This window comes from Mustela lutreola, chromosome 9 (assembly GCF_030435805.1).
Source record: "Mustela lutreola isolate mMusLut2 chromosome 9, mMusLut2.pri, whole genome shotgun sequence".
Lineage (NCBI taxonomy): Eukaryota > Metazoa > Chordata > Mammalia > Carnivora > Mustelidae > Mustela > Mustela lutreola.
In genome coordinates, this window is record NC_081298.1 from 77,924,644 (window position 1) to 77,945,283 (window position 20,640).

Consider the following 20,640-nt stretch of genomic DNA (forward strand, 5'->3'; position numbering starts at 1 on the left):
ACTTAGCAATAGATCTAGAGCCTTGATTTTATTGAAGTCTAATTCTTTGAGCACAACGTTAAGTGGTGTGTACTTCCTTCACGTACGGTCAATTTTTTCTTTCTGTGATGAACCACTACAAAAAAAGGTTTGCAAAACGGTGACACTGATTTCTTCTTATTACATGGAACAGTTCATACAGAAAAGCCTTCTATCCCTCAGAGGGTTTCCTTCCTCTGATAGTGATTTCCTTCCTATCCTCCAAAAGTAAACAATGAATTATTAAAACAATGGTCATTATGAGCTAATGAATTTGAACAAAATCAATGGTCTTAGTCTTACTGGTGCTCGAAATGGCTCCTGATTTCTTTAACACAACTGTTGCATTCTTGGTTTCTGGTAGGACAATATGAATTAGGTTTACCCTGTACATTTCTTGGTCCTAACCTGAAATCAACTTTTTCTCCATGGAGCCCTGGTTCTTCTAGCAGGAAATGATACCTTTCTAGAAACCGTCATCTGGGCACTACGAGCACTGATCACTATTAAGCTGATTACTGGTTATGGGTTTTTTTGTGGCCAGAGCTAGGAAATAAGCCTATTTTAAAAAAAGATTTTATTTATTTATTTGATAAACAGAGATCACAAGTAGGCAGAGAGGCAGGCAGAGAGAGGGGGGGAGGCAGGCTCCCTGCTGAGCAGAGAGCCCGATGTGGGGCTTGATCCCAGGACCCCGGGATCATGACCTGAGCTGAAGGCAGAGGCTTTAACCCACTGAGCCACCCAGGCGCCCCTAAGCCCATTTTCTAAAGAAAAGCAGATCATGAGATCATACTAGTATTTTCAAATTTAGGATTACTGAGATTTTACTAAACAGCTGGATTTTTAAAAAAGATTTAGAGAGAACACACATGTATGCACAAGTAGGGATAAGGGCAGAGGGCAGACTCTTCAAGCAGCCTCCCAAGATGAATTCGGAGCCCAGCACTGGCGATCCTACAACCCCACCAGCCATTACCCGAGCTGAAATCAAGCGGATCAACCGACTGAGCCACCCAGGCACCCCAAAAGCTGGATTTTTATATCCTATCACTCATGCTACAAATTTTGGTTCCTAATGTTAAAAAAGGAATAGGGCCAAAATGAAGTTACTTGCCCCCAACACTGCAAACTAAGACTTAACTGTAGTTTCAGTCATTATGGTTCTGAAAGAATGCAACTCCAACCAGTTAATTAGAAATTAACTGATTAGTAATAGTAAAGTATACCACATGGTAGACCCCTGCCTTGTCTGAAATAATCTTTTGTTTGACCTTTCTTGTCCCACCCCATTTCTGCCTTTAAAGACCTTCCATTTTGGGAGGCACCTGGGTGGCTCAGTTAAATGTCTGCCTCTGGCTCAGGTTGTGATCCCAGGGTTCTGGAATTGAGCCCTGTATTGGGCTCCCTGCTCAGTGGGGAAGTCTGCTTCTCCTTCTCCCTCTGCCCCTCCTCGCCCTGCTAATGCTCTTCCCCCACCCCCACTATATTTATATACACCTTCCATTTGGTACGGATCCCTGGAGTCCTTTCCATTTTTTACATGGTACTGCCTGATTCATGAATCACTGAACAAAGCTAGTAAGATCTTCGAATTTACTCTGATGAATTTTGGTTTTTTAACACTACTGACAATTATCATTTATTTGCTCTTTATTATTATATAATAGACATAATAGCTTTATTCCAATATTATGGGATACAGTCCCCATAGGCATGTGTGATTTTCTGTTTTAAAAAGTCAGTGCTTCAGGGGCGCCTGGGTGGCTCAGTGGGTTAAGCCACTGCCTTCGGCTCGGGTCATGATCTCAGGCTCCTGGGATCGAGTCCCGAATCAGGCTCTCTGCTCAGCAGGGAGCCTGCTTCCCTTCCTCTCTGCCTACTTTCTGGTTGTAAGGATGAATATATGAAGCACTGACTTTTTTTTTTTTTTTAAGATTTTATTTATTTATTTGACAGAGAGAGATCACAAGTTGGCAGAGAAGCAGGCAGAGAAGGCAAGGGAAGCAGGCTCCCCGCTGAGCAGAGAGCCTGATGCAGGGCTCAATCCCAGGACCCCAAGACTACAACCTGAGCCAAAGGCAGAGGCTCAACCCACGGAGCTATCCAGGCGCCCCTCCTCTAAAACAGTCTAAATATATTTTCTTGTTTCTTTTTTAAAGTATAGTTTTAATATGGGGGGTCCCTGGGTGGCTCAGTAGGTTAAGCATCCAACTTTTGATTCCAGCTCAGGTTGATCTCAGGGTTGTGAATTCAAGCCCTGTGTTGGACTCCATGCTGAGAACAGAGCCTATTGAAAAACAAGCAACAGTGCCCTTGCCCCCAACCAAAGTTATAGTTTTAATATGGAAAGAAATTATTTTTCTCTTAAAACACTAAGGATTGTATCAACGAAGGCGAAATATTCAAAGCTTAGTATTACCAAATTTCTTTGCATACCCATAACCAATTGGAACTTAACTTTCCATTTACTTTTTTTTTTTTTTTTTTTTAAACCATGCCTTTAACTTTAACTATCCTTGTTTACCAAACATTAGCCAGGCTCCTCTGAACCCTCTTTTCATCCGGGCCTACTAAGTCCAGTTTTATCAAGAATCCTGACATCTGAGAGAATCTCTCTCACCTCTGTATCCGATCCAATTCCTCACCTCCACTTTTCGTACGTGATCAACATGGAATGCTTTTGGAAGAGTCCTGTCAAGTCAGTTTACCAAGAATCCCCTATACTTGATGTCTCTCCTATTAGTCATTTTACTTTGTACTAACACCTCCACACCATTCCGCTCATTGGCTAAATATCCCCAGCTGTCCTTGCTGTATTCAGTCTTGACACCTATCCAATAGTTCCAAACGAAGTCTTCCTCACAACTGACATGTGTGAGAATAATTTTTTCTTTAGCAACTAAACCTCTAAGCTCAATATACTAATTCACTGTGATTATCTGTACAAGTTTGATGGAAATACTATCTCTTAGTAGACTTATTGAAACAAGTATATGAGATTTCATCTCAAATCAATGGAGAAAAAATACTTCACAACATCACTTAAAAATAAAAAAAATTATAAAAATAGAACTCCTTTATAACACAATAGAAAACTTGCAAAATACAGATAGCTGGCAAAAAATTACAAATAGCCAATGTATAAGGAGATATCCTCACTAAAGAAATACAATAATTTTTTTTTATTAAAGAACAGGAACCTTTATTTTTTTTTAAGATTTTATTTATTTATTTGACAGAGCGAGATCATAAGTAGGCAGAGAAGCAGGCAGAGAGAGAGAGGAGGAAGCAGGCTCCCTGCCAGAGAGCCCGATACGGGACTGGATCCCAGGACCCTGAGATCATGACCTGAGCCAAAGGCAGAGGCTCAACCCACTGAGCCACCCAGGCGCCCGAAATACAATAATTTTTGTTTTATATTTTTATTTACTTATTTATCTATCATAAGGAAATGGCAAGCCCAGTGTGGGGCTTGAATTTACAACTCTGAGATTAAGGGTTGCATGCTCTACTGAGTGAGCCAGCTAAGCATCAGAAGAAGTATAGTAATCTTTAAAAAAAATTTTATTTAACAATCAAAGATTTAAGAAATGTCAGGGTTAATGGGAAAGAGATAACCTAAGGCTCTTTGGAGAGCAGTATCCACTAGAATTACAAATGCAAGCAGGTCTTTTACATGGTAATTTTATATACAGTATTTGCCCTACAAATATATGCATAGTTGCAAAAGACTATTAGTTTTTTCTTTTTTTAAAAGATTTTATTTATTTATTTGGCAGACAGAGATCACAAGTAGGCAGAGAGGCAGGCAGAGAGAGAGGAGGAAGCAGGCTCCTTGCTGAGCAGAGAGCCCGATGCGGGACTCGATCCCAGGACCCTGGGATCATGACCTGAGCCGAAGGCAGAGGATTTAAACCACTGAGCCACCCAGGTGCCCCAAGACTATTAGTTTTTAACAGCCTAAATCTGGGAATAATCAGTGATTACCCATAGAAAATGGACTGAATAAATGATAATACAATGTAGTCACTAAAGAGGAAGCGGAAGTTATGTGAGAAGATGGTCATTATCAGATTCTAAAAAAAAAATCAGGGCTGCCTGGATGGCTCAGTGGGTTAAGCCTTGCCTTCAGCTCAGGTCATGATTCCAGGGTCCTGGGATTGAGCCCCGCATTGGGCCCTCTGTTCAGCGGGAAGCTTTCTTCCCCTTCTCTGTCTGCCTCTCTGCATACTTGTGATCTCTGTCAAATAAATGAATGAATAATCTTTACAAAAATAAAAAAAAAAATCAACTTGTAGAATGAAACATTTCTTTATTTTTTATACAACCCGACATCTACACTAATGCAGCATATGGCACAGGATGCACTCAGAAAGATATAAAAAAAAGACACACACCAAAGAAATTGAAGATAAAAATTATTACAAATACTGAATAGCCCAAATCTCTAGGCAATGTACATGGAATTGTTTTGTCATTTAATTCACCCATAATAAAAATGAGGTGATTTCGAGTTGGCTAGTTGAACTCTAGTATAAAAAAAGAAGATATTCAGGGCACCTGGGTGGCTCAGTGGGTTAAAGCCTCTGCCTCCAGCTCAGGTCATGATCCCAGGGTGCTGGGATTGAGCCTGCTTCCCCATCTGTCTCTCTCTGCCTGCCTCTCTGCCTACTTGTGATCTCTGTCATATAGTAAATAAAATCTTAAAAAAAAAAAAAAAATAACAAAAAAAGAAAAGAAGATATTCATTTGCAGGCAGGCCTACCATTACCACCAGGAAAATTTAAGGTGAGTCACTCACCTGTTGAATCAGCAATCTTTCTTCCTACCATTCATGAAAAAAATGTGCTTTATGAATGAAATTAGGGCATAATGTTCTCATGTTAAGAAGAGGTTAAAATGTTCTACTAAAACCAGCAAAATCCTGAAATCCAATAGGTAAACTTCACTGTAAGGAACAGCGTGTTCCAAAGCAGCAAATTAACCATTATTAATTACTAGCACAGGACAACAATTTATTTGCGCTAGACTACTTTTATATGTCAGTAAAATCAAAATCTCTTAGGTATTTTTAAGTAAAATCAAAATCTCTTAGGTATTTTTAAGTTTTTATTGATTTGGTTAAGTGATCTCTACACCCCATAACCCTGAGATCAAGAGTTGCACTTCTAACTGAGCCAGCCCAGTGCCCCAAAATCTCGGAGATATTTTACTTTGCAGTGATTTTATCTATTAACAACATTACTGTTTGTGGAACGAAAACCTTTTCTGTTACAAAGCAAAGCTTCTAAGTCTGGAAAAGTACTTTCTTTAGTTCATCTCAAGGAATAACATCGGTATTTCTTGATCAGCAATTACTCTGTAGTCTAGTTTATCTGAATCTTACCAACTCACTTAACCTTTTTAATTTTCAACTTTTAATATTTTCTCAAAAGCATTACTTTTCTTCCCAGGTACAACTTTTTTTTTTTTTTTTTTTTTTAAAGATTTTATTTATTTATTTGACAGAGATCACAAGTAGGCAGAGAGGCAGGTGGTGGGGGTGGGGAAGCAGGCTCCCTGCTGAGCAAAAAGCCCGATGCAGGGCTCGATCCCAAGACCCTGGGATCATGACCTGAGCTGAAAGCAGAGGCTTTAACCCACTGAGCCCCACAGATACAACTTTTAAAAGAATACATGTGTACACTGTCATAATGTTCCAACTACCACAGTAGTTACAGAAAAATTAAGATTCAGACAACCTTAAAGTATGAGAATGTTCAACTGGCATTAAGGAGGGTACATTATAGTCTCTTCATAAAAAGACAAGCTGTAATCCATCTATATGATATTCTTGAAATGACAATTATAGAGATGGAGAATAATCAGTGGTTGCCAGAGGATAGTGGTGCTGAGGGAGAGGAGGAAGGTTGACTATCATGGGATAACACAAAGTAATTTTGGTGATCATGGGAGTACTTCTATATCATAATTGTGTTGGTGGTTGTAGGAATCTATTTGTGTGATAGAATGACATAGAATTATATACATGTTGTACCGATTTTAATTTTCTGGTTTTGAAAATATAACTACTAGAGAAAAATAAATGAAGGGTGAATGAGACTGCTCTGTAGTACCTTACAACTCCTGTGAAGCCTTTCTAATTCAAAATAAAAAGTTTGGGAAGGCGTCTGAGTGGCTCAGTGGGTTAAAGCCTCTGCCTCTGGCTCGGGTCATGATTCCATGATCCCAGATGGAATTGAGTCCCACATTAGGCTCTCTGCTCAGCGGGGAGCCTGCTTCCTCCTCTCTCTCTGCCTGCCTCTCTGCCTGCTTGTGATCTCTGTCAAATAAATAAATAAAAAATCTTAAAAAAAAAAAAAAGTTTGGGGAAAAAAGTCTATGCCAACAAAATCTAGAGGCTTTCTTCAGGTACTGCCTATTCTTATCTTTTGCTTTCTGGCCATACCACAGAGGAGACTGACATAGTGATTTGGGTTTTCCTTAAGAACTGAAGTAATAAGGGTGTTTTAATGTCTGTTTGTAGCATTTCCTTGCCAATATCCATCCCTCTTGCTGAAAACAGACATTGTGATTAACTTTTAGAAAATCATTCTTTTCTGTCATTCTGGTGGGTCCATCAACGGAGGGATCATATTGTTGAGCCAAAGTGTATTTCTGGACATCTGAAATCTTGAAGAGAGAAATGCAAGGAGACGGCACCTGCTGAGGCTATTTAGATTCTGTTATCTGTGTCCCTAGGCAGCAAACTGCCTAGATACTTCTATGTAATCTAATTAATTTCCTCTTTCCACTGTCGCAGACATTTAGTTTTCAGTGCTTGCAATTAAATATCCTTAACTAATACTGTGATATAAAAAAAGGAGATCTTAGTCTTTCTTTTGCTTTGTTTTCACATAAATTTATTAATATTGGTACATCACAGTTAAGATTTAACTGACATTAAACTGTGTTAATCTGTACAAAATGCTGCTGTGTTAATCTGAACAAAAATTTAGTTAGCAAAAGAACACTCTACAGGGTTGTCCTCTGTTCTAATATATATTTTTTTAAGATGTCATTTCTTTATTTATTTGACTGTGAAAGAGGGAACAGAAGCAGGGGGAATGGGAGAGGGAGAAGCAGGCTTCCCGCTGAGCAGGGAGCCTCATGCAGGGCTCGATCCCACATGACCTGAGCCAAAGGCAGATGCTTAATGACCAAGCCACCCAGGTGTCCCTGCTTCCTCTATAATTATTAAGAAAAGTAGTTTTTCTGCAGAAATCCTATCAATGGTATGTAATTCTGTACCAGCTGTAACAACATCTGTAAGTTTTTCTCTGAGTCTGACATATACAAACTACTATTCCACAGTAGTAACTTCTGATGAGCACTCAGGGAAGTTTGAAACTTATGATACAACACGTCCTTTTTTCCTCCTCCCTGATCACTGGCATCTGAACTCTTTACTATTCCAAATTAAAATGCAGTTAAAGACTAGTAACAAAAGCAATATGCAATAATTATAATATATATAAATATTTTATACTGTGCTATCTGCTTTACAGACATTATCTCACTTCATCCTTGCAAAAACTTGGTGAGGGACTCTTCGACTAGAAAAGGCAAATAAACTGCAACTTTCACTTTGATATAGATGTCAAGGTGGGTTTTTTTTTTTTTTTGAATTGATATAAAACTGCTTTTTATGTGATCGGATGTAATAACTTCATTTAGAATTTATGAAGCACCTCAAGTGTCAGAAACATATTTCTGATCTCATCTCCAACTATTTCTGAGTGCGTTCCACAGTTTAATAAGCAACAACTAGGGGCGCCTGGGTGGCTCAGTGGGTTAAGCCTCTGCCTTCGACTCAGGTCATGATCTCAGGGTCCTGGGATCAAGCCCCCTATCGGGCTCTCTGCTCATCGTGGAGCCTGCTTCCTCCTCTCTCTGACTGCCTCTCTGCCTACTTGTGATCTCTGTCTGTCAAATATATAAATAAAATCTTAAAAAAAAAAAAAAAGCAATAACTTGCTTTTAGACTCCTTTCTTTATTCTTACTCTACACAGCTGACTGCCTGGAAAGTAACTTTCGTCTGTGCTATGGTGTCTTTGTACCCCACACCCCATTCACCATGATGATCTAAAGCAGATTCTCAAACTCACTATCTGTAGATCCAGGTGAAATGTTAGGCAGTGTGAAATGTCAGAAGCAATTCACACAATACAGCTTTCTAATGATTAAAGTTTTTATAAATTTCAAGTGGATTCAACACCTCTTTCTATCAACCTCACTCTCATATACCTGCTTTCTGTTTTTTTTTTTTTTTAAAGATTTTATTTACTTATTTGACAGAGATCGCAGGTAGGCAGAGAGGCAGGCAGAGAGAAAGGAGGAAGCAGACTCCCTGCTGAGCAGAGAGCCCGATAGGGGGTTTGATCCCAGGACCCTGAGATCATGACCTGAGTCGAAGGCAGAGGCTTAACCCACTGAGCCACCCAGGTGTCCCTGTTTTTTTTTTTTTTTCCTTAAGATTTTATTTATTTATTTGTTAGAGAAAGAGAGAGCGCGAGCACGGGCAGACAGAGTAGTAGACAGAGGCAGAGAGAGAAGCAGGCTCTCCGCCGAGAAAGGAGCCCGATGTGGGACTCGATCCCAGGACGCTGGGATCATGACCTGAGCCGAAGGCAGCCGCCTAACCAACTGAGCCACCCAGGCGTCCCTCCCTGATTTTTTTTAAAAGATTTTATTTTTGGGATGCCTGGGTGGCTTTGGCTCAGGTCATGAGCCCAGTGTTCTGGGATCGAATCCCTCATGTTGGGCTACTTGCTCGGCGGGGAGCCTGCTTCTCCCTCTGCCTGCCACTCTGTCTGCCTGTGCTCTCTCTCTCTTTCTCTCTCTCTCTCTCACAAATAAATAAAATCTTAAAAAAAAAAAAAAAGATTTTATTTTTAGGTAATCTCTAACTCACTCAAAAGGAAAGAAAAAATTAGGGGTGCCTGGCTGGCTTAGTCAAAAGGGTGTGTGACTCTTGATCTTGGGGGCATGAGCATGAATGGAAGAAGGGGGTAAAACTACAACTATACCAACACTCATTTCACACCACCCATTTATGGACATATGAGATCATGTTCCGTATCGACTGCATATGTGACAGTGGAAAAGTTTAAGTACCACTGCCCTAAAGACAAACCCTATCTGCCCCAAGGATCTACAAGTAACAAGGATCTATGTACACTAATAACTACTGCCTACTCTTATATCCTGAAAGATCCCAGAGGTACTGATGGGTATCAGGCCCTACCTAGCATTTCTAAAAGTATTTTAGTGGTGGATCCTTTGAATATTACCAGTAATCTTTTTTTTTTTGAGAGAGAGCATGTGTGTGTGAAAAGCGGACACCCCTTCCCACTATGGGATCACGACCTGAGCCAAAGGTAAACGAGATCACAAGTAGGCAGAGAAGCAGGCAGAGAGAGAGGAGGAAGCAGGCTCCCTGCTCAGCAGAGAGCCTGATGCGGGGCTAGATCCCAGGACCTTGAGATCATGACCTGGGCTGAAGGCAGAGGCTTTAACCCACTGAGCCACCCAGGCGCCCCTCTTTTTGAGATTTCTTTAAGACATAGTATACTGTGGCAAATCCAAAGTTTAGCAGACGATTTGCTGGGACACAGGACCAAGGATGTTTCTCCCAAAATGATATCTGCACCCAACAGTAACTCTCAAGCAGCAGTGATGTTTGTGCCATTTGTTCCAAATGTGCCGTAAGACCAGACCATTTTGCTAACCATAGCATGACTGCAAACTAGAACTGCGGCAACCAATATACTGATCTGTGACCTTAGTTTTATCAGCTTCATCACCTGCCTAGATGAGTAATTAGACTCACTCAGGCTACACCTTCCATCAAATCAAATCATATGTCAGTGTCTTTGCAGGACTGACTGCCAGAAACAGGCTACTTCTGCAGGTGTTTGTTAAAAGCAGTTACAGTCCCATTTGACACCATAAATACAAATATTGTATGTATAAATATAATTCAGCTTTAGATTTCACATATACTTAATAAAACAAATCAGAAATAGCTGTATTAAAAAAATGTCACTATGGCTTTATTTTTTTAGCTGTCAATATTTTCCTTAACTATGCTTGGAAACTGGTTATCAGTATAACAATGCTTTGTCTCTAAACTTTTCATATATCTGTTAAGATACTAGCCTTACCTAATACTGAAAAGACTATTTCAACAAATATTAAACTGCTATCACCTCATGATTCTCTAATGACTATTCTCCTTAGCGAACCAACCAAGTCACACAGAGTCTGAAAAACTATCCACTATCAGGTGATAAATATAAATTCCCTGTGAAGGTCAGATGGGTATGCATTCTTTTTTTCTTTCCAGGTTTGCATTTAAATTCCAGTTAGCTGGGGTGCCTGGGTGGCTCAGTCAGTAAGTGTCTGACTCCCTGCTCCACAGGAAACCTGCTTCTCCTTCTCCAACTTCACCTGCTTGTGTTCCCTCTCTTGCAGTCTTTCTGTCAAATAACTGAATAAAATCTTAAAACAAGTAAGTAAATTCCAGTTAGTTAACACAGGGAGGCGCATTCTTAGTTTCAGCCATAAACTTACCTTAAAAAACAATGGTAGAAGCTGAAGTTGCTCTGTGACCGCTGTAGAGAAGGATCTTCCTGCACTAGCCATCAGCCATTTCAATACTAATTGAAAATAAACAGGTGGAATCAGTCTTGCTATACAGTTAGAGCACAAAATAGAGTAATATTATAGTGCTAGTGTCAGAGAGCCATTATGATAGCTCTGCTAACTAACTCTTCAATGTTAAGAAAGAGATCATGATGTTACTTCATAGATTTGACACTAAAAAGCATTATGACAGGAACCACAATAAAGGGCATCAACCAACTAGGGTACTGAAGTCACTCAAAAAAATGAATCAACAAATTAACAGCCTACTAAATATCAACACCAACTATGAATTAACCTTAGTAATCCTAATGTAGCAAAAATGATAACTAAATTAAGCTGTTTATACTTAGAATGCTTGAAAAAATTTTAAATTTCTAACAGGACACCCCCAATAATCAAAACAATTTTGAAAAAGAACAAAGTTGGGGGACTCACAGTTCCTGATTTCAAAACTTACTATGAACTACAGTAATCCTAACAGTGTGGCACTGACATAAGAACAGACATACAGACCAATGGCGTACACTGGAGTCCAGAAATAAGCCCTCACACATATGGCCAAGTAATTTTCAGAAGACTGCCAAGACTACTCAATAAAGAAATAAGCCTTTTCAACAAATGGCGCTGGGAAACTGGACATGCTCGAGCAAAAAAATGAAGATGACCCTTAACTTACATTATATATAAAAATTAACTTAGGGAATTAAAGATCTAAACTTGTGAACTCAAAATGCGAAACTCTAGGATGCCTGGGTGGCTCAGTGGTTTAAGCCTCTGCCTTCCGTTTGGGTCATGATCTTAGGGTCGTGGGATCAGGCCCTGTATCAGGCTCTCTACTCAGCAGGGAGCCTGCTTCCCCTCTCTCTCTGATTGCCTCTCTGCCTACTTGTGATCTCTCTGTCAAATAAATAAATAAATAAAAATCTTTAGAAAAAGAAATAAATAAAAGTTTAAAACTCTTAGAAAAAAACTTAAGGGAAAAATTTTATGACGCTGGATTTGGCAATAATTTCTTGGATATTACATGAAAAGCAAAGGCAACAAAAGAAAAAATAAACTCGATTTCATCAAAATTAAAAACTTTTGTGCATCAAAGATACTATCAAGACAGTGAAAAAGACAACTCACCAAATAAGGAAATATTTGCACACCATTTATTAGACAAGGGGCTGATATCCAGAATACAAAAAGAACTGTAACTCAAAAACAACACTAAAACCTAACTCAAAAATTGGCAGGGATGTGAAGAGACAATTCTCGAAAGAAGATTAGGAAAAGAAAAAAAAAGGCAAATAAATGAAAAAATGTTTAACCACTAATCACACTAATCATTAGGGAAATGCAAATCAAAACCACAGATACCCTCTTCACACTCATTTGGATAGTTTTAAGTCATAAAAACAGAAAAAAGGTATTGGCAGGAGTATGAAAAAATGGCAACCTTCTTGTACTACTGATGGGAAGGTAAAATGGGGCAGCTACTGAGGAAAATAGTTTGGTGGCTTTTAAAAAAGTTAAATGTAGAATTACCGCATGGTGCAGCAATTCTATTTCCAATAGCCCACAGAAGTGAAAACAGGGGACTCAAAACGTAACGTCTACATCACTGCTCACAGCAGCTGAGAGGCAGAAACGACCTAAATGTCCATCAACAGATAAATGGATAAATACTGAAAACACAATGCAAAGTTAAAACGTCCCAACTTAAAAGGACAAATGTATGATCCCACTTATACGAAATACTTAAAATTGGCAAATTCTGAAGCTAGGTAGAATGGTGGCTGCAGGGGCGAGGGAAGTGTAGAACAAGGTCATTACAGATCTTCAGTGTTGCAATTTGAAGAGTGCTGGAGATGTACGATGGTGACGGTTGTACAACGTGAATGTATTTAATGTCACCCAACTATAAACTCCGTGTTATGTGCATGTTACCACAATAAAAAAACAGGAACAAAACATACCAAAGGATAATCTAAATAAATGTCTATTTTTTTTGTTTTCCCCTGGTAATAAATGTCTGTTTTTAAGCAAGCTTCTATTAATTTTAGCCACTCACTAGTTTTTAAGAGTTTAATGCCCTGAGTTCGTTCATCTTCTTCACCAATTCCATTTTCTTCCATAACATGGTTCTGAATTTCTTCATCTACCTCCATAAGGGGTTTCAATCTCTCTAGAATTCGAGCAGTAAACTCAGGGACTCGTGGGGATGCTGTTGGCGCAGTGTTTGGCAAAGAAACATCAATCATAAATATGTAGGTCAGCACGCTGTAAAATGAAATACACACAGGAGTGAGAAGAGATGCCATGTTATCAATAAAACTAAGGTTCAAAAGCAATGACCCAACCAAAGTAAATATTTGAACAATGACTCCTAGAGAGAGTCTCTTGGGCTGTGCCCGTAATTCGGAGACATTGAGAACCGGCCAAATGTGCACCTCTGGCTCGTGAGCTCACTGCTGTCCTGTTTTACATTAAAGCCTCATGGACTAGTGTCCCAAACACAATATAAAACAAAATTTGAAGATGAGGATTCACGAAACCCAATAGTAACATAACCAGTATGTACTACTAAATATTAAAATTTAATATAAAAGAACTCAAGAACTGTACCATACCACAGGGAAAAGAATACCTACCTCCCTATTCTTTCCCTGACATTTTTGTAAACCTGGGTGAGTTTGGGTTCCAAGTACTTCAGTAGTCTGTGCAACAGCTCAGGTACTCTCCACTCTTGCTGGGCAAGGCCACCTTGCAGTACATAGAGTCGACTAGAATGAAAGCACAGCAAAGTTAGAGCCCTTCCCTGCCTTTACATATGGCAGTGTAGACTAATGGAGTCTGTATTCCACTTAAAGCTGCTACATTTTGAGCCCCGCATCGGGCTCTTTGCTCGGAAAGGAGACTGCTTCCCCCTTTCTCTCTGCCCAGTTGTGATCTCTCTCTCTTTCTGTCAAATAAATAAATAAAATCTTTAATAAAAAACAACTGCTACATTTTCTCACCCAATAAATATTAAAACTGACAATTCAAAACAGCACCTTTATGAAGATCTTATTTTTACTGCATCATTTTCGCTGTATTCTCATTCTCTCCATTCCCATACAATCAATCAAGAGAAATACTGACTTGAGAATACTCATTGATTTCAAAGCATCAGAAACTTCTCCACTATTTCATAGCAACACTAACTTATTATTGTTGTTAACAGGATTACCTAGATTCCTTTCTCTAGCCTACTAATTCTTTCCGGCTCTTTTTATCCCAGCAAGAAAGTCTTTCCTTGAATGGCTTACTGGTTTTTTCCTAATAAGGAAGAGTGAAAAGTACTGTCATGGTATAAATAAAGCTGCTCCAAGAGGAAGAAGGTTAAATCTAAATTAAGTTTGACTTGCTCAGGTTGTCTCTATTTCTACTGCTTCCCCACTGAGAAATAACTCTACTTAGTATCATAAAATATACTGAATTGGATCACTCTTCTCTCAGAAGAAAATAGTTACATTATCAGGCCTTTAGGAGTGTAGACAATTCACTTCTATTTACACATCAAGAGCAAAGCTGTTATCTTTTGTTGCAAAATCTTTCCTTAACCTTTTTTTTTTTTTTAAAAGATTTTATTTATTTATTTGAGAGAGAGAAATCACAAGTAGATGGAGAGGCAGGCAGAGAGAGAGAGAGGGAAGCAGGCTCCCTGCTGAGCAGAGAGCCCGATGCGGGACTCGATCCCAGGACCCCGAGATCATGACCCGAGCCGAAGGCAGCGGCTTAACCCACTGAGCCACCCAGGCGCCCTTTCCTTAACCTTCTAAGTTTTCTTTTTATTTACCATGCATCTACAAAGGATCCTCCTTCACCACTCAGTGGTGATTCTAACAGCAACTCAAAAAGCCAGTGAAGTTTCCGGGGATCTCTGCTTTCCTGTGTTGAAAATACAAAATAACAATTAAAACAGGGGTCCTATAATTCTGTATATAAATCAGATCCTGTTATTTTAGTATTATAAATAAATATAAGCAAAAAAACCCTCGTACTTTAGTCAAATCCAAGTTTTACAGTTCATATGAGAAAGGTAGATAGTAAGAAACTTTGTTAGCTAAATGGATTATCTTTAAATCAAAGTATACAAGCTATCGACACATTTAGTGTAGAAAGTAACACCTACCTTATATCATCTGGCTTTTACTATATGTAGGTTACATTTCCAGATACATACATGATTTGCCATTTAATCTAAGAATGCATTATCATGACAGAGAAGATGTAATAATCACTTAAGAGGTACCACTCAAGGCTTATTTGAAAGGCTGAACAGAACCAACTTCAATTCTATAAGATGACAAAACTATGAAGAAAATTGCTATGAAGAAGAGAAGACTCAAGAGTATAATGAGATTTCACAGATTTTGAGAAAGGGTATGAAACAGTTTAAGTAGATGAGTAAACACAAAAAGAAACAGAACTTACACAGGATGTTGCTATACAAGTTCCCCAGTCGTTGTAAGTTTCTACCGTAATGTTGGACAGTGCTGTTCTAAGCAGTGGGCAAAGAAGCTCCCAAAGCTTCTCCACCTACTCAAAACAAAATATATGGGGAAAAGTTAATGATGCTCACATTTTTCTTCAACTGCCTTTCCCTGGGAATACACACATATAAACACACAACCCGATACTTACTCAAATTACTTCTTAGAACACCCAAATAATCCAGGAAAATAACTTCACCATATTATCATCATACCCACATATAAAAGTGAATTTTTTTCCCAAAAAATTATTCAGAAGAGAGGAGACACCATAAATGGTGACTTACAAAATCTCACACTACTGAAAAAAAATTTAAAAATGCTGAGTAATAAAGTACACTGGAGTAAAAAAAAAAACCCTCATTTTGTAAGTTTCACATGCTTATCGAGGTCACTTGAGTCCTAATATAGGAAGCAATGACTTTTTAATACAATTTAGTATTAGCCTGAAGCATAATTTTCAAATTCCAAGTTCTGCAGTCAAATGCTCTACCACTGAGCTATACCCACCAAATTCCAAGTTTTGGATTACTATAAATAGCCTTTAAAAAAAGTGATCACTTATACAGAGATGTGAATCTATGTGTATAGATGCTTCTCCCAGTTTATTTAGAATACAAATCATCTTGAGATTTTATTAAGATTAATAAAATGCAGATTCTGATTCATTTGATCAAGGTGGGACCTGAGATCCTATTTTTCTAACAAGCTCCCAAGCAATGCCCATGCTGGAGGTCCATGGACTGCACTTTAGTCAAAAGGACTTATAGGGTTGCCTGGGTGGCTCAGTGGGTTAAAGCCTCTGCCTTCGGCTCAGGTCACAGTCTCAGGGTCCTGGGATCGAGCCCCTCATCGGGCTCTCTGCTCGGCGGGGAGCCTGCTTCCTCCTCTCTCCCTGCCTGCCTCTCTGCCTACTTGTGATTTCTCTCTGTCAAATAAATAAATAAAATCTCTTAAAAAAAAATTAAAAAAAAAAAAAAAAAAAAAAAGGACTTATAGAGGACAAATGAGGAGGGAGGGCTTGGGATAAAATTTCCAGTGGTAGCACCAGGCGTTGAGGAGGAGAAGGGAAAAAGGGAGAGGAGAGAGAAAGGGAGGAGAGCAGAAAAGCTGTATCTTAAACAATAAAGAAAGGAGAGGTATTCTGGAAAAGAGCTAACTAAAAAATGACAGAGACTAGATGACAAGGATATGTGTAACTTGTTTAAACCAAACTGTTCATGTTATGTGAGGGAAGAAAAAGGTAATATTACACATCAACAAATACTTTAATCTAATAGGTGATTTGAATATGTATAACTAGGGACGCCTGGGTGGCTCAGTGGGTTAAGACTGCCTTCCACTCAGGTCATGAGCCCAGCATGCTGGGATTGAGCCCCATTTCGGGTTCCCTGTTCAATGGAAAGCCTGCTTCTCCTCCCACTCCCCCTGCTTGTATTCCCTCTCTCGCTGTGTGTCTGTCACATAAATAAGTAAAATCTTAAAAAAAAAAATACATATAACTAAATTAATGTATTGAAAGTGTTCATAGTCCAAAAAGAATGTGTAACTAAGTCTGCCAAAACTAGTGTCTGTGTCTTTTCTTTGAGGAAATGGTGGCCTACCTTGTACTTTGGCATTCTGGGTATTTTTAGTCCAGTTATTTTCAATCTAGTGCATTTTTCTAAGAAACTAACCTTAGGGTAGGTGTGTTAAAACTAAGTTTTACAATTAAGAGGGATACTTAAAAAAAAAAAAAGGATGTCAAACTCAAACTATCTGTGAGACAAAATGAGTCATGTAGATGAACAAGGAGGCAAAGAGAAAGATTTAATGAGAAGCCAGAGAGTGACTCAGGAAGGGAGAAGCCAATGCACAGCATGCTAGTCAACTGACAGACACAGGGCAATAATGAGGACCAGTTCCAGGATCTTCCCACCGATCAAGAGAAAATGAAATCTTAGGGTTCTTCCCCTAATGTTGGCAAATAATTCAAATTTTGAAAGATACTGAATGTTGACTATGCATTAGTCTGTGACCGACACTCAAAAGCAGTATGTAATTTAAACATTTCCTATTTCAAGTATTAATATTTACTGTGTTGGGAATTGCTACATAAATGGGTATTACAGCTTTAACAGGGAATGAGCTGTACAAATACATCACCTTTTCAAACGTCCAATGCTTAGAACCTCTGATTAAACCAGCTATAATTTCTGCAACACATCGCTGGGTGCTTTCATGTGAATCTGCAACCAAACGTTCTAAATGGGGCTTCAGAATTGGCAGAAACGCATCATCGAAATTTCTGAATATGCCCTATATACACACATATAAAAAAGAAAGTTCTTCAGTACTCAAATTACTATCATCTCCATTATAATTCTAAAATGCTTGTGTTCATTTACATTACTACTGTGCTCACAAAACCCCAAGAGTTCTACACTTTAGAAATGCTTTAACATCGTCTGTAAGTTAAAATAAAAATACTGTTTTATCACAGTAAAATATAATCAATGAAATCACAATTAATAATCTTTCTGACCTTAAAATTTCACACACCTCAAAAAACTCAAATGCATAGTCTTGTTGGATTTTCTTCTATTGCTAATTATAAATATTAAGAGGTAAATATGAAAAAGCTTCTTTTACTTGGAGTGCCTGGGTGGTGTAGTGGGTTAAGCCTCTGCCTTTGGCTCAGGTCATGATCTCAGGGTCCTGGGATCAAGCACTGGGCTCTCTGCTCAGCAGGGAGCCTGCTTCCCCTCTCTCTCTGACTGCCTCTCTGCCTACTTGTGATCTCTCTACCTGTGTCAAAAAAGTAAATAAAAAAAAAGCTTCTTTTTCTTAAAAACTCCTAGATCTTAAGCTAAGATCAATCTGATTGGCATAACTTTCACAGCCATTTTAGATGGAGACAACAGATAACCAAACATAAACTTTGACTTTAAAACTTATGCACCAACAAACTGATAGTAAGCTTTATGAAGAGGAATATTAAATAACATATTTACCTTAAAGAGGCAAAAACGGCGAGGATTAAACTTATCTTTTCCTTTTCTGTCTTCTAAAGATAGAAAAGTAATTAACTGTTCAACAAATTTAGGATCAGAAAAATGATCAAATATAATCTGTTCAGCCTATAAAGTTAAAAAAAAAACATTCAGGGTTTAAGATCTATTTAAAAACATGATTCTGAAACATCAAAATTCAACTGTGAAGTTTTGATTATCAACATTAGGCTGTTACAAGAATTTTTACTTCTCATAGAGGCTTTTGACAACCAAAATTTCTCCTAAAAATGCTAAATCCATAACAGTTAAAAGTTTTCCTTCAGATCTTCAAGTTTGAATTCCCTTTCTCAAACTGAATTAAAACCCACAAACAGTCTGCTTGAAGATGGTACATAATGACAGTACCATTGTGCCATCTGGTGTATAACTGAGGAAAATATTTTAAACTGTAAACCTCAACAAATTATTTCTATATTTATAAAACATCAAAAGTTAAAAGGTAAACTTTATTGAATTAGAAAATAAGTGCTAGGGATACCTGGCTGGTTCAGTCAGTACAGCATTTGATTTTTGATCTCAGGGTCATGAGTTCAAGGCCCACATACAGCATAGAGCTTACTTTAAAGTTAATACACACATAAATAAAATAAAAAGCTATGTTACTAAGTTTACTGAGAAGACACTAAAAGTCCTTAATTTTTAAAATGGTAAAGAAATAAACTTTATTGACAACTAAGGAGTTTTGACTTAAATCTTCAAACATCTGTTTACTGAGTGCTCATCATTTATATGCAATAAAAAACTAAAAGCCAACAGCAGCAACAAGCAACAAAACCCAATCTCTGCCCTCAAGAAGCTTGTTACCATACAGAATGCATATGAGAAACATGTTAATCACTATATAAAGCAGGACCCAGGAAAAGTGGGCCAGTACATGAGCAATCTTAAAAACAAAGACTTGTGCCAACTGGACCAAACAGAATTCAGGGGATGGGCAGATAAATGGGGTGGAGAAAGGGAGTACACATTTACCAGTATTTACCCCAGTGCTATCCTGAAATACACTGACTGGGGGAAAAAACCATGAACTCCGTTTGAAATAAATCAGAGGCCAAAAGTAAGATGCATGTGAACCATGATTAAGTGTTTACAGATAGCGAAAATGGAATGCTTACCTCTGTCAAATCCTCCCTGCTTCTGCCAAGCTTAGGCTGCTCTTCCACACCAGCGTAAACAACCATATTCCTACAAAGAGTTTATATTTGTAATATATATAGAAAAAAAAAACAAAACACAGGAGAGCTTCATGGAGAAAGCATTAGAAGGCACTTTTAATGAATTCTAATTAGATGCTGTGTCCTAGTGACGTAAGTGATTGGAGTCAACAGTGAGACAAGCAAGCATTTCTCTGGGCTGATGTAGGCACAGGTAATACTGATAGGTAAGCGTATAATTTAGAGCAGCTATTCACAAACTCCTTAAATGTGTAATGGTGGAAATAAGAAGTCTAAGGGTTTCAGTGGAAATACAAAGAATGAGGTAAGACTGAGGTGTAGCCCTGGTAGGAACAGAAGAAAAAGAGGAAGAAGAAGAAGAAAAAAGCTAGAGTTTGTGTGTTTTTGGTGGCAGGGTCCTCCACATCTGCTTTGAGTGTCCCTGAACCTCTCCACAAATCCAAAATGATAAAACAAATTACATCAAAGATAAGCTATTTAATAGGAAGGTTTGGGCAATTTGCAACTTACTGAGGCCAGGTGTAATATCCCCAGTGAGTTTTTTCCACAAAGCAGCTTGACTCCCATTCTTTTTTGGTTCTTGGTATACTTTTGCTATCATAATGCAACCAATGATTATCAGGCCTATCCCCAGCAAGAATTTGGGTAGGTTTAGAATATCCACCTTAAGGAAAAGACAATTACATTTGATAAACTTAAAAATATGCATGCAATAATTGCTCTCAACTTTCAATCAATAGTACTGGTTTGACTTTGTCTTTATAACAAGTTAATCAAAATCTGTTCAAGGCAAGACCGCATATGTATGATTTCTTTTGAGCTATTTAAGAATACCAGCCACTGCTGAGATTGCCATCTAGAAAAGAAACACGAAAAGTACATGTGTCAACAATGTAAAATTCTTGAATGGGATAATTATTTGGGGCAAAAAACAAAATCAAGTATGATCCACACATTATTCCTTTCACCAAAATTAAAAAGATTAATTTTGTTAAAACTCTTAAGATTTGAATTAATTTCAGGCTTTTAAAGAGCTCAAAGAACTCCCATATATTCTTTACCCAGAAGCCCCAAACTTTAACATTTTAATATGTACTTTGACATTCTTTCTACATAATGTACATTTTTTGGGAACCATTAAACATTCATTTAATATGGGAACTACAAATGTGTCCCAGTGA

The 20,640-nt window shown here is 38.2% G+C and overlaps 1 protein-coding gene across 2 annotated transcripts in view; it reads right to left on the minus strand.

Annotated features, from left to right (window-relative positions):
- Positions 1-20,640, minus strand: part of PSME4 (proteasome activator subunit 4) — a 112,728-nt gene that overhangs the window by 9,039 nt on the left and 83,049 nt on the right. For both annotated transcript variants that reach the window (XM_059187661.1, XM_059187662.1), the window contains 9 exons: positions 19,970-20,123; positions 19,400-19,469; positions 18,225-18,350; positions 17,377-17,529; positions 15,173-15,277; positions 14,535-14,626; positions 13,348-13,479; positions 12,768-12,976; positions 10,637-10,722 (listed from right to left, as the gene is read on the minus strand). In XM_059187661.1, the coding sequence (XP_059043644.1) occupies positions 10,637-10,722; positions 12,768-12,976; positions 13,348-13,479; positions 14,535-14,626; positions 15,173-15,277; positions 17,377-17,529; positions 18,225-18,350; positions 19,400-19,469; positions 19,970-20,123 (1,127 nt within the window). The remainder of the gene's footprint in view (positions 1-10,636; positions 10,723-12,767; positions 12,977-13,347; positions 13,480-14,534; positions 14,627-15,172; positions 15,278-17,376; positions 17,530-18,224; positions 18,351-19,399; positions 19,470-19,969; positions 20,124-20,640) is intronic.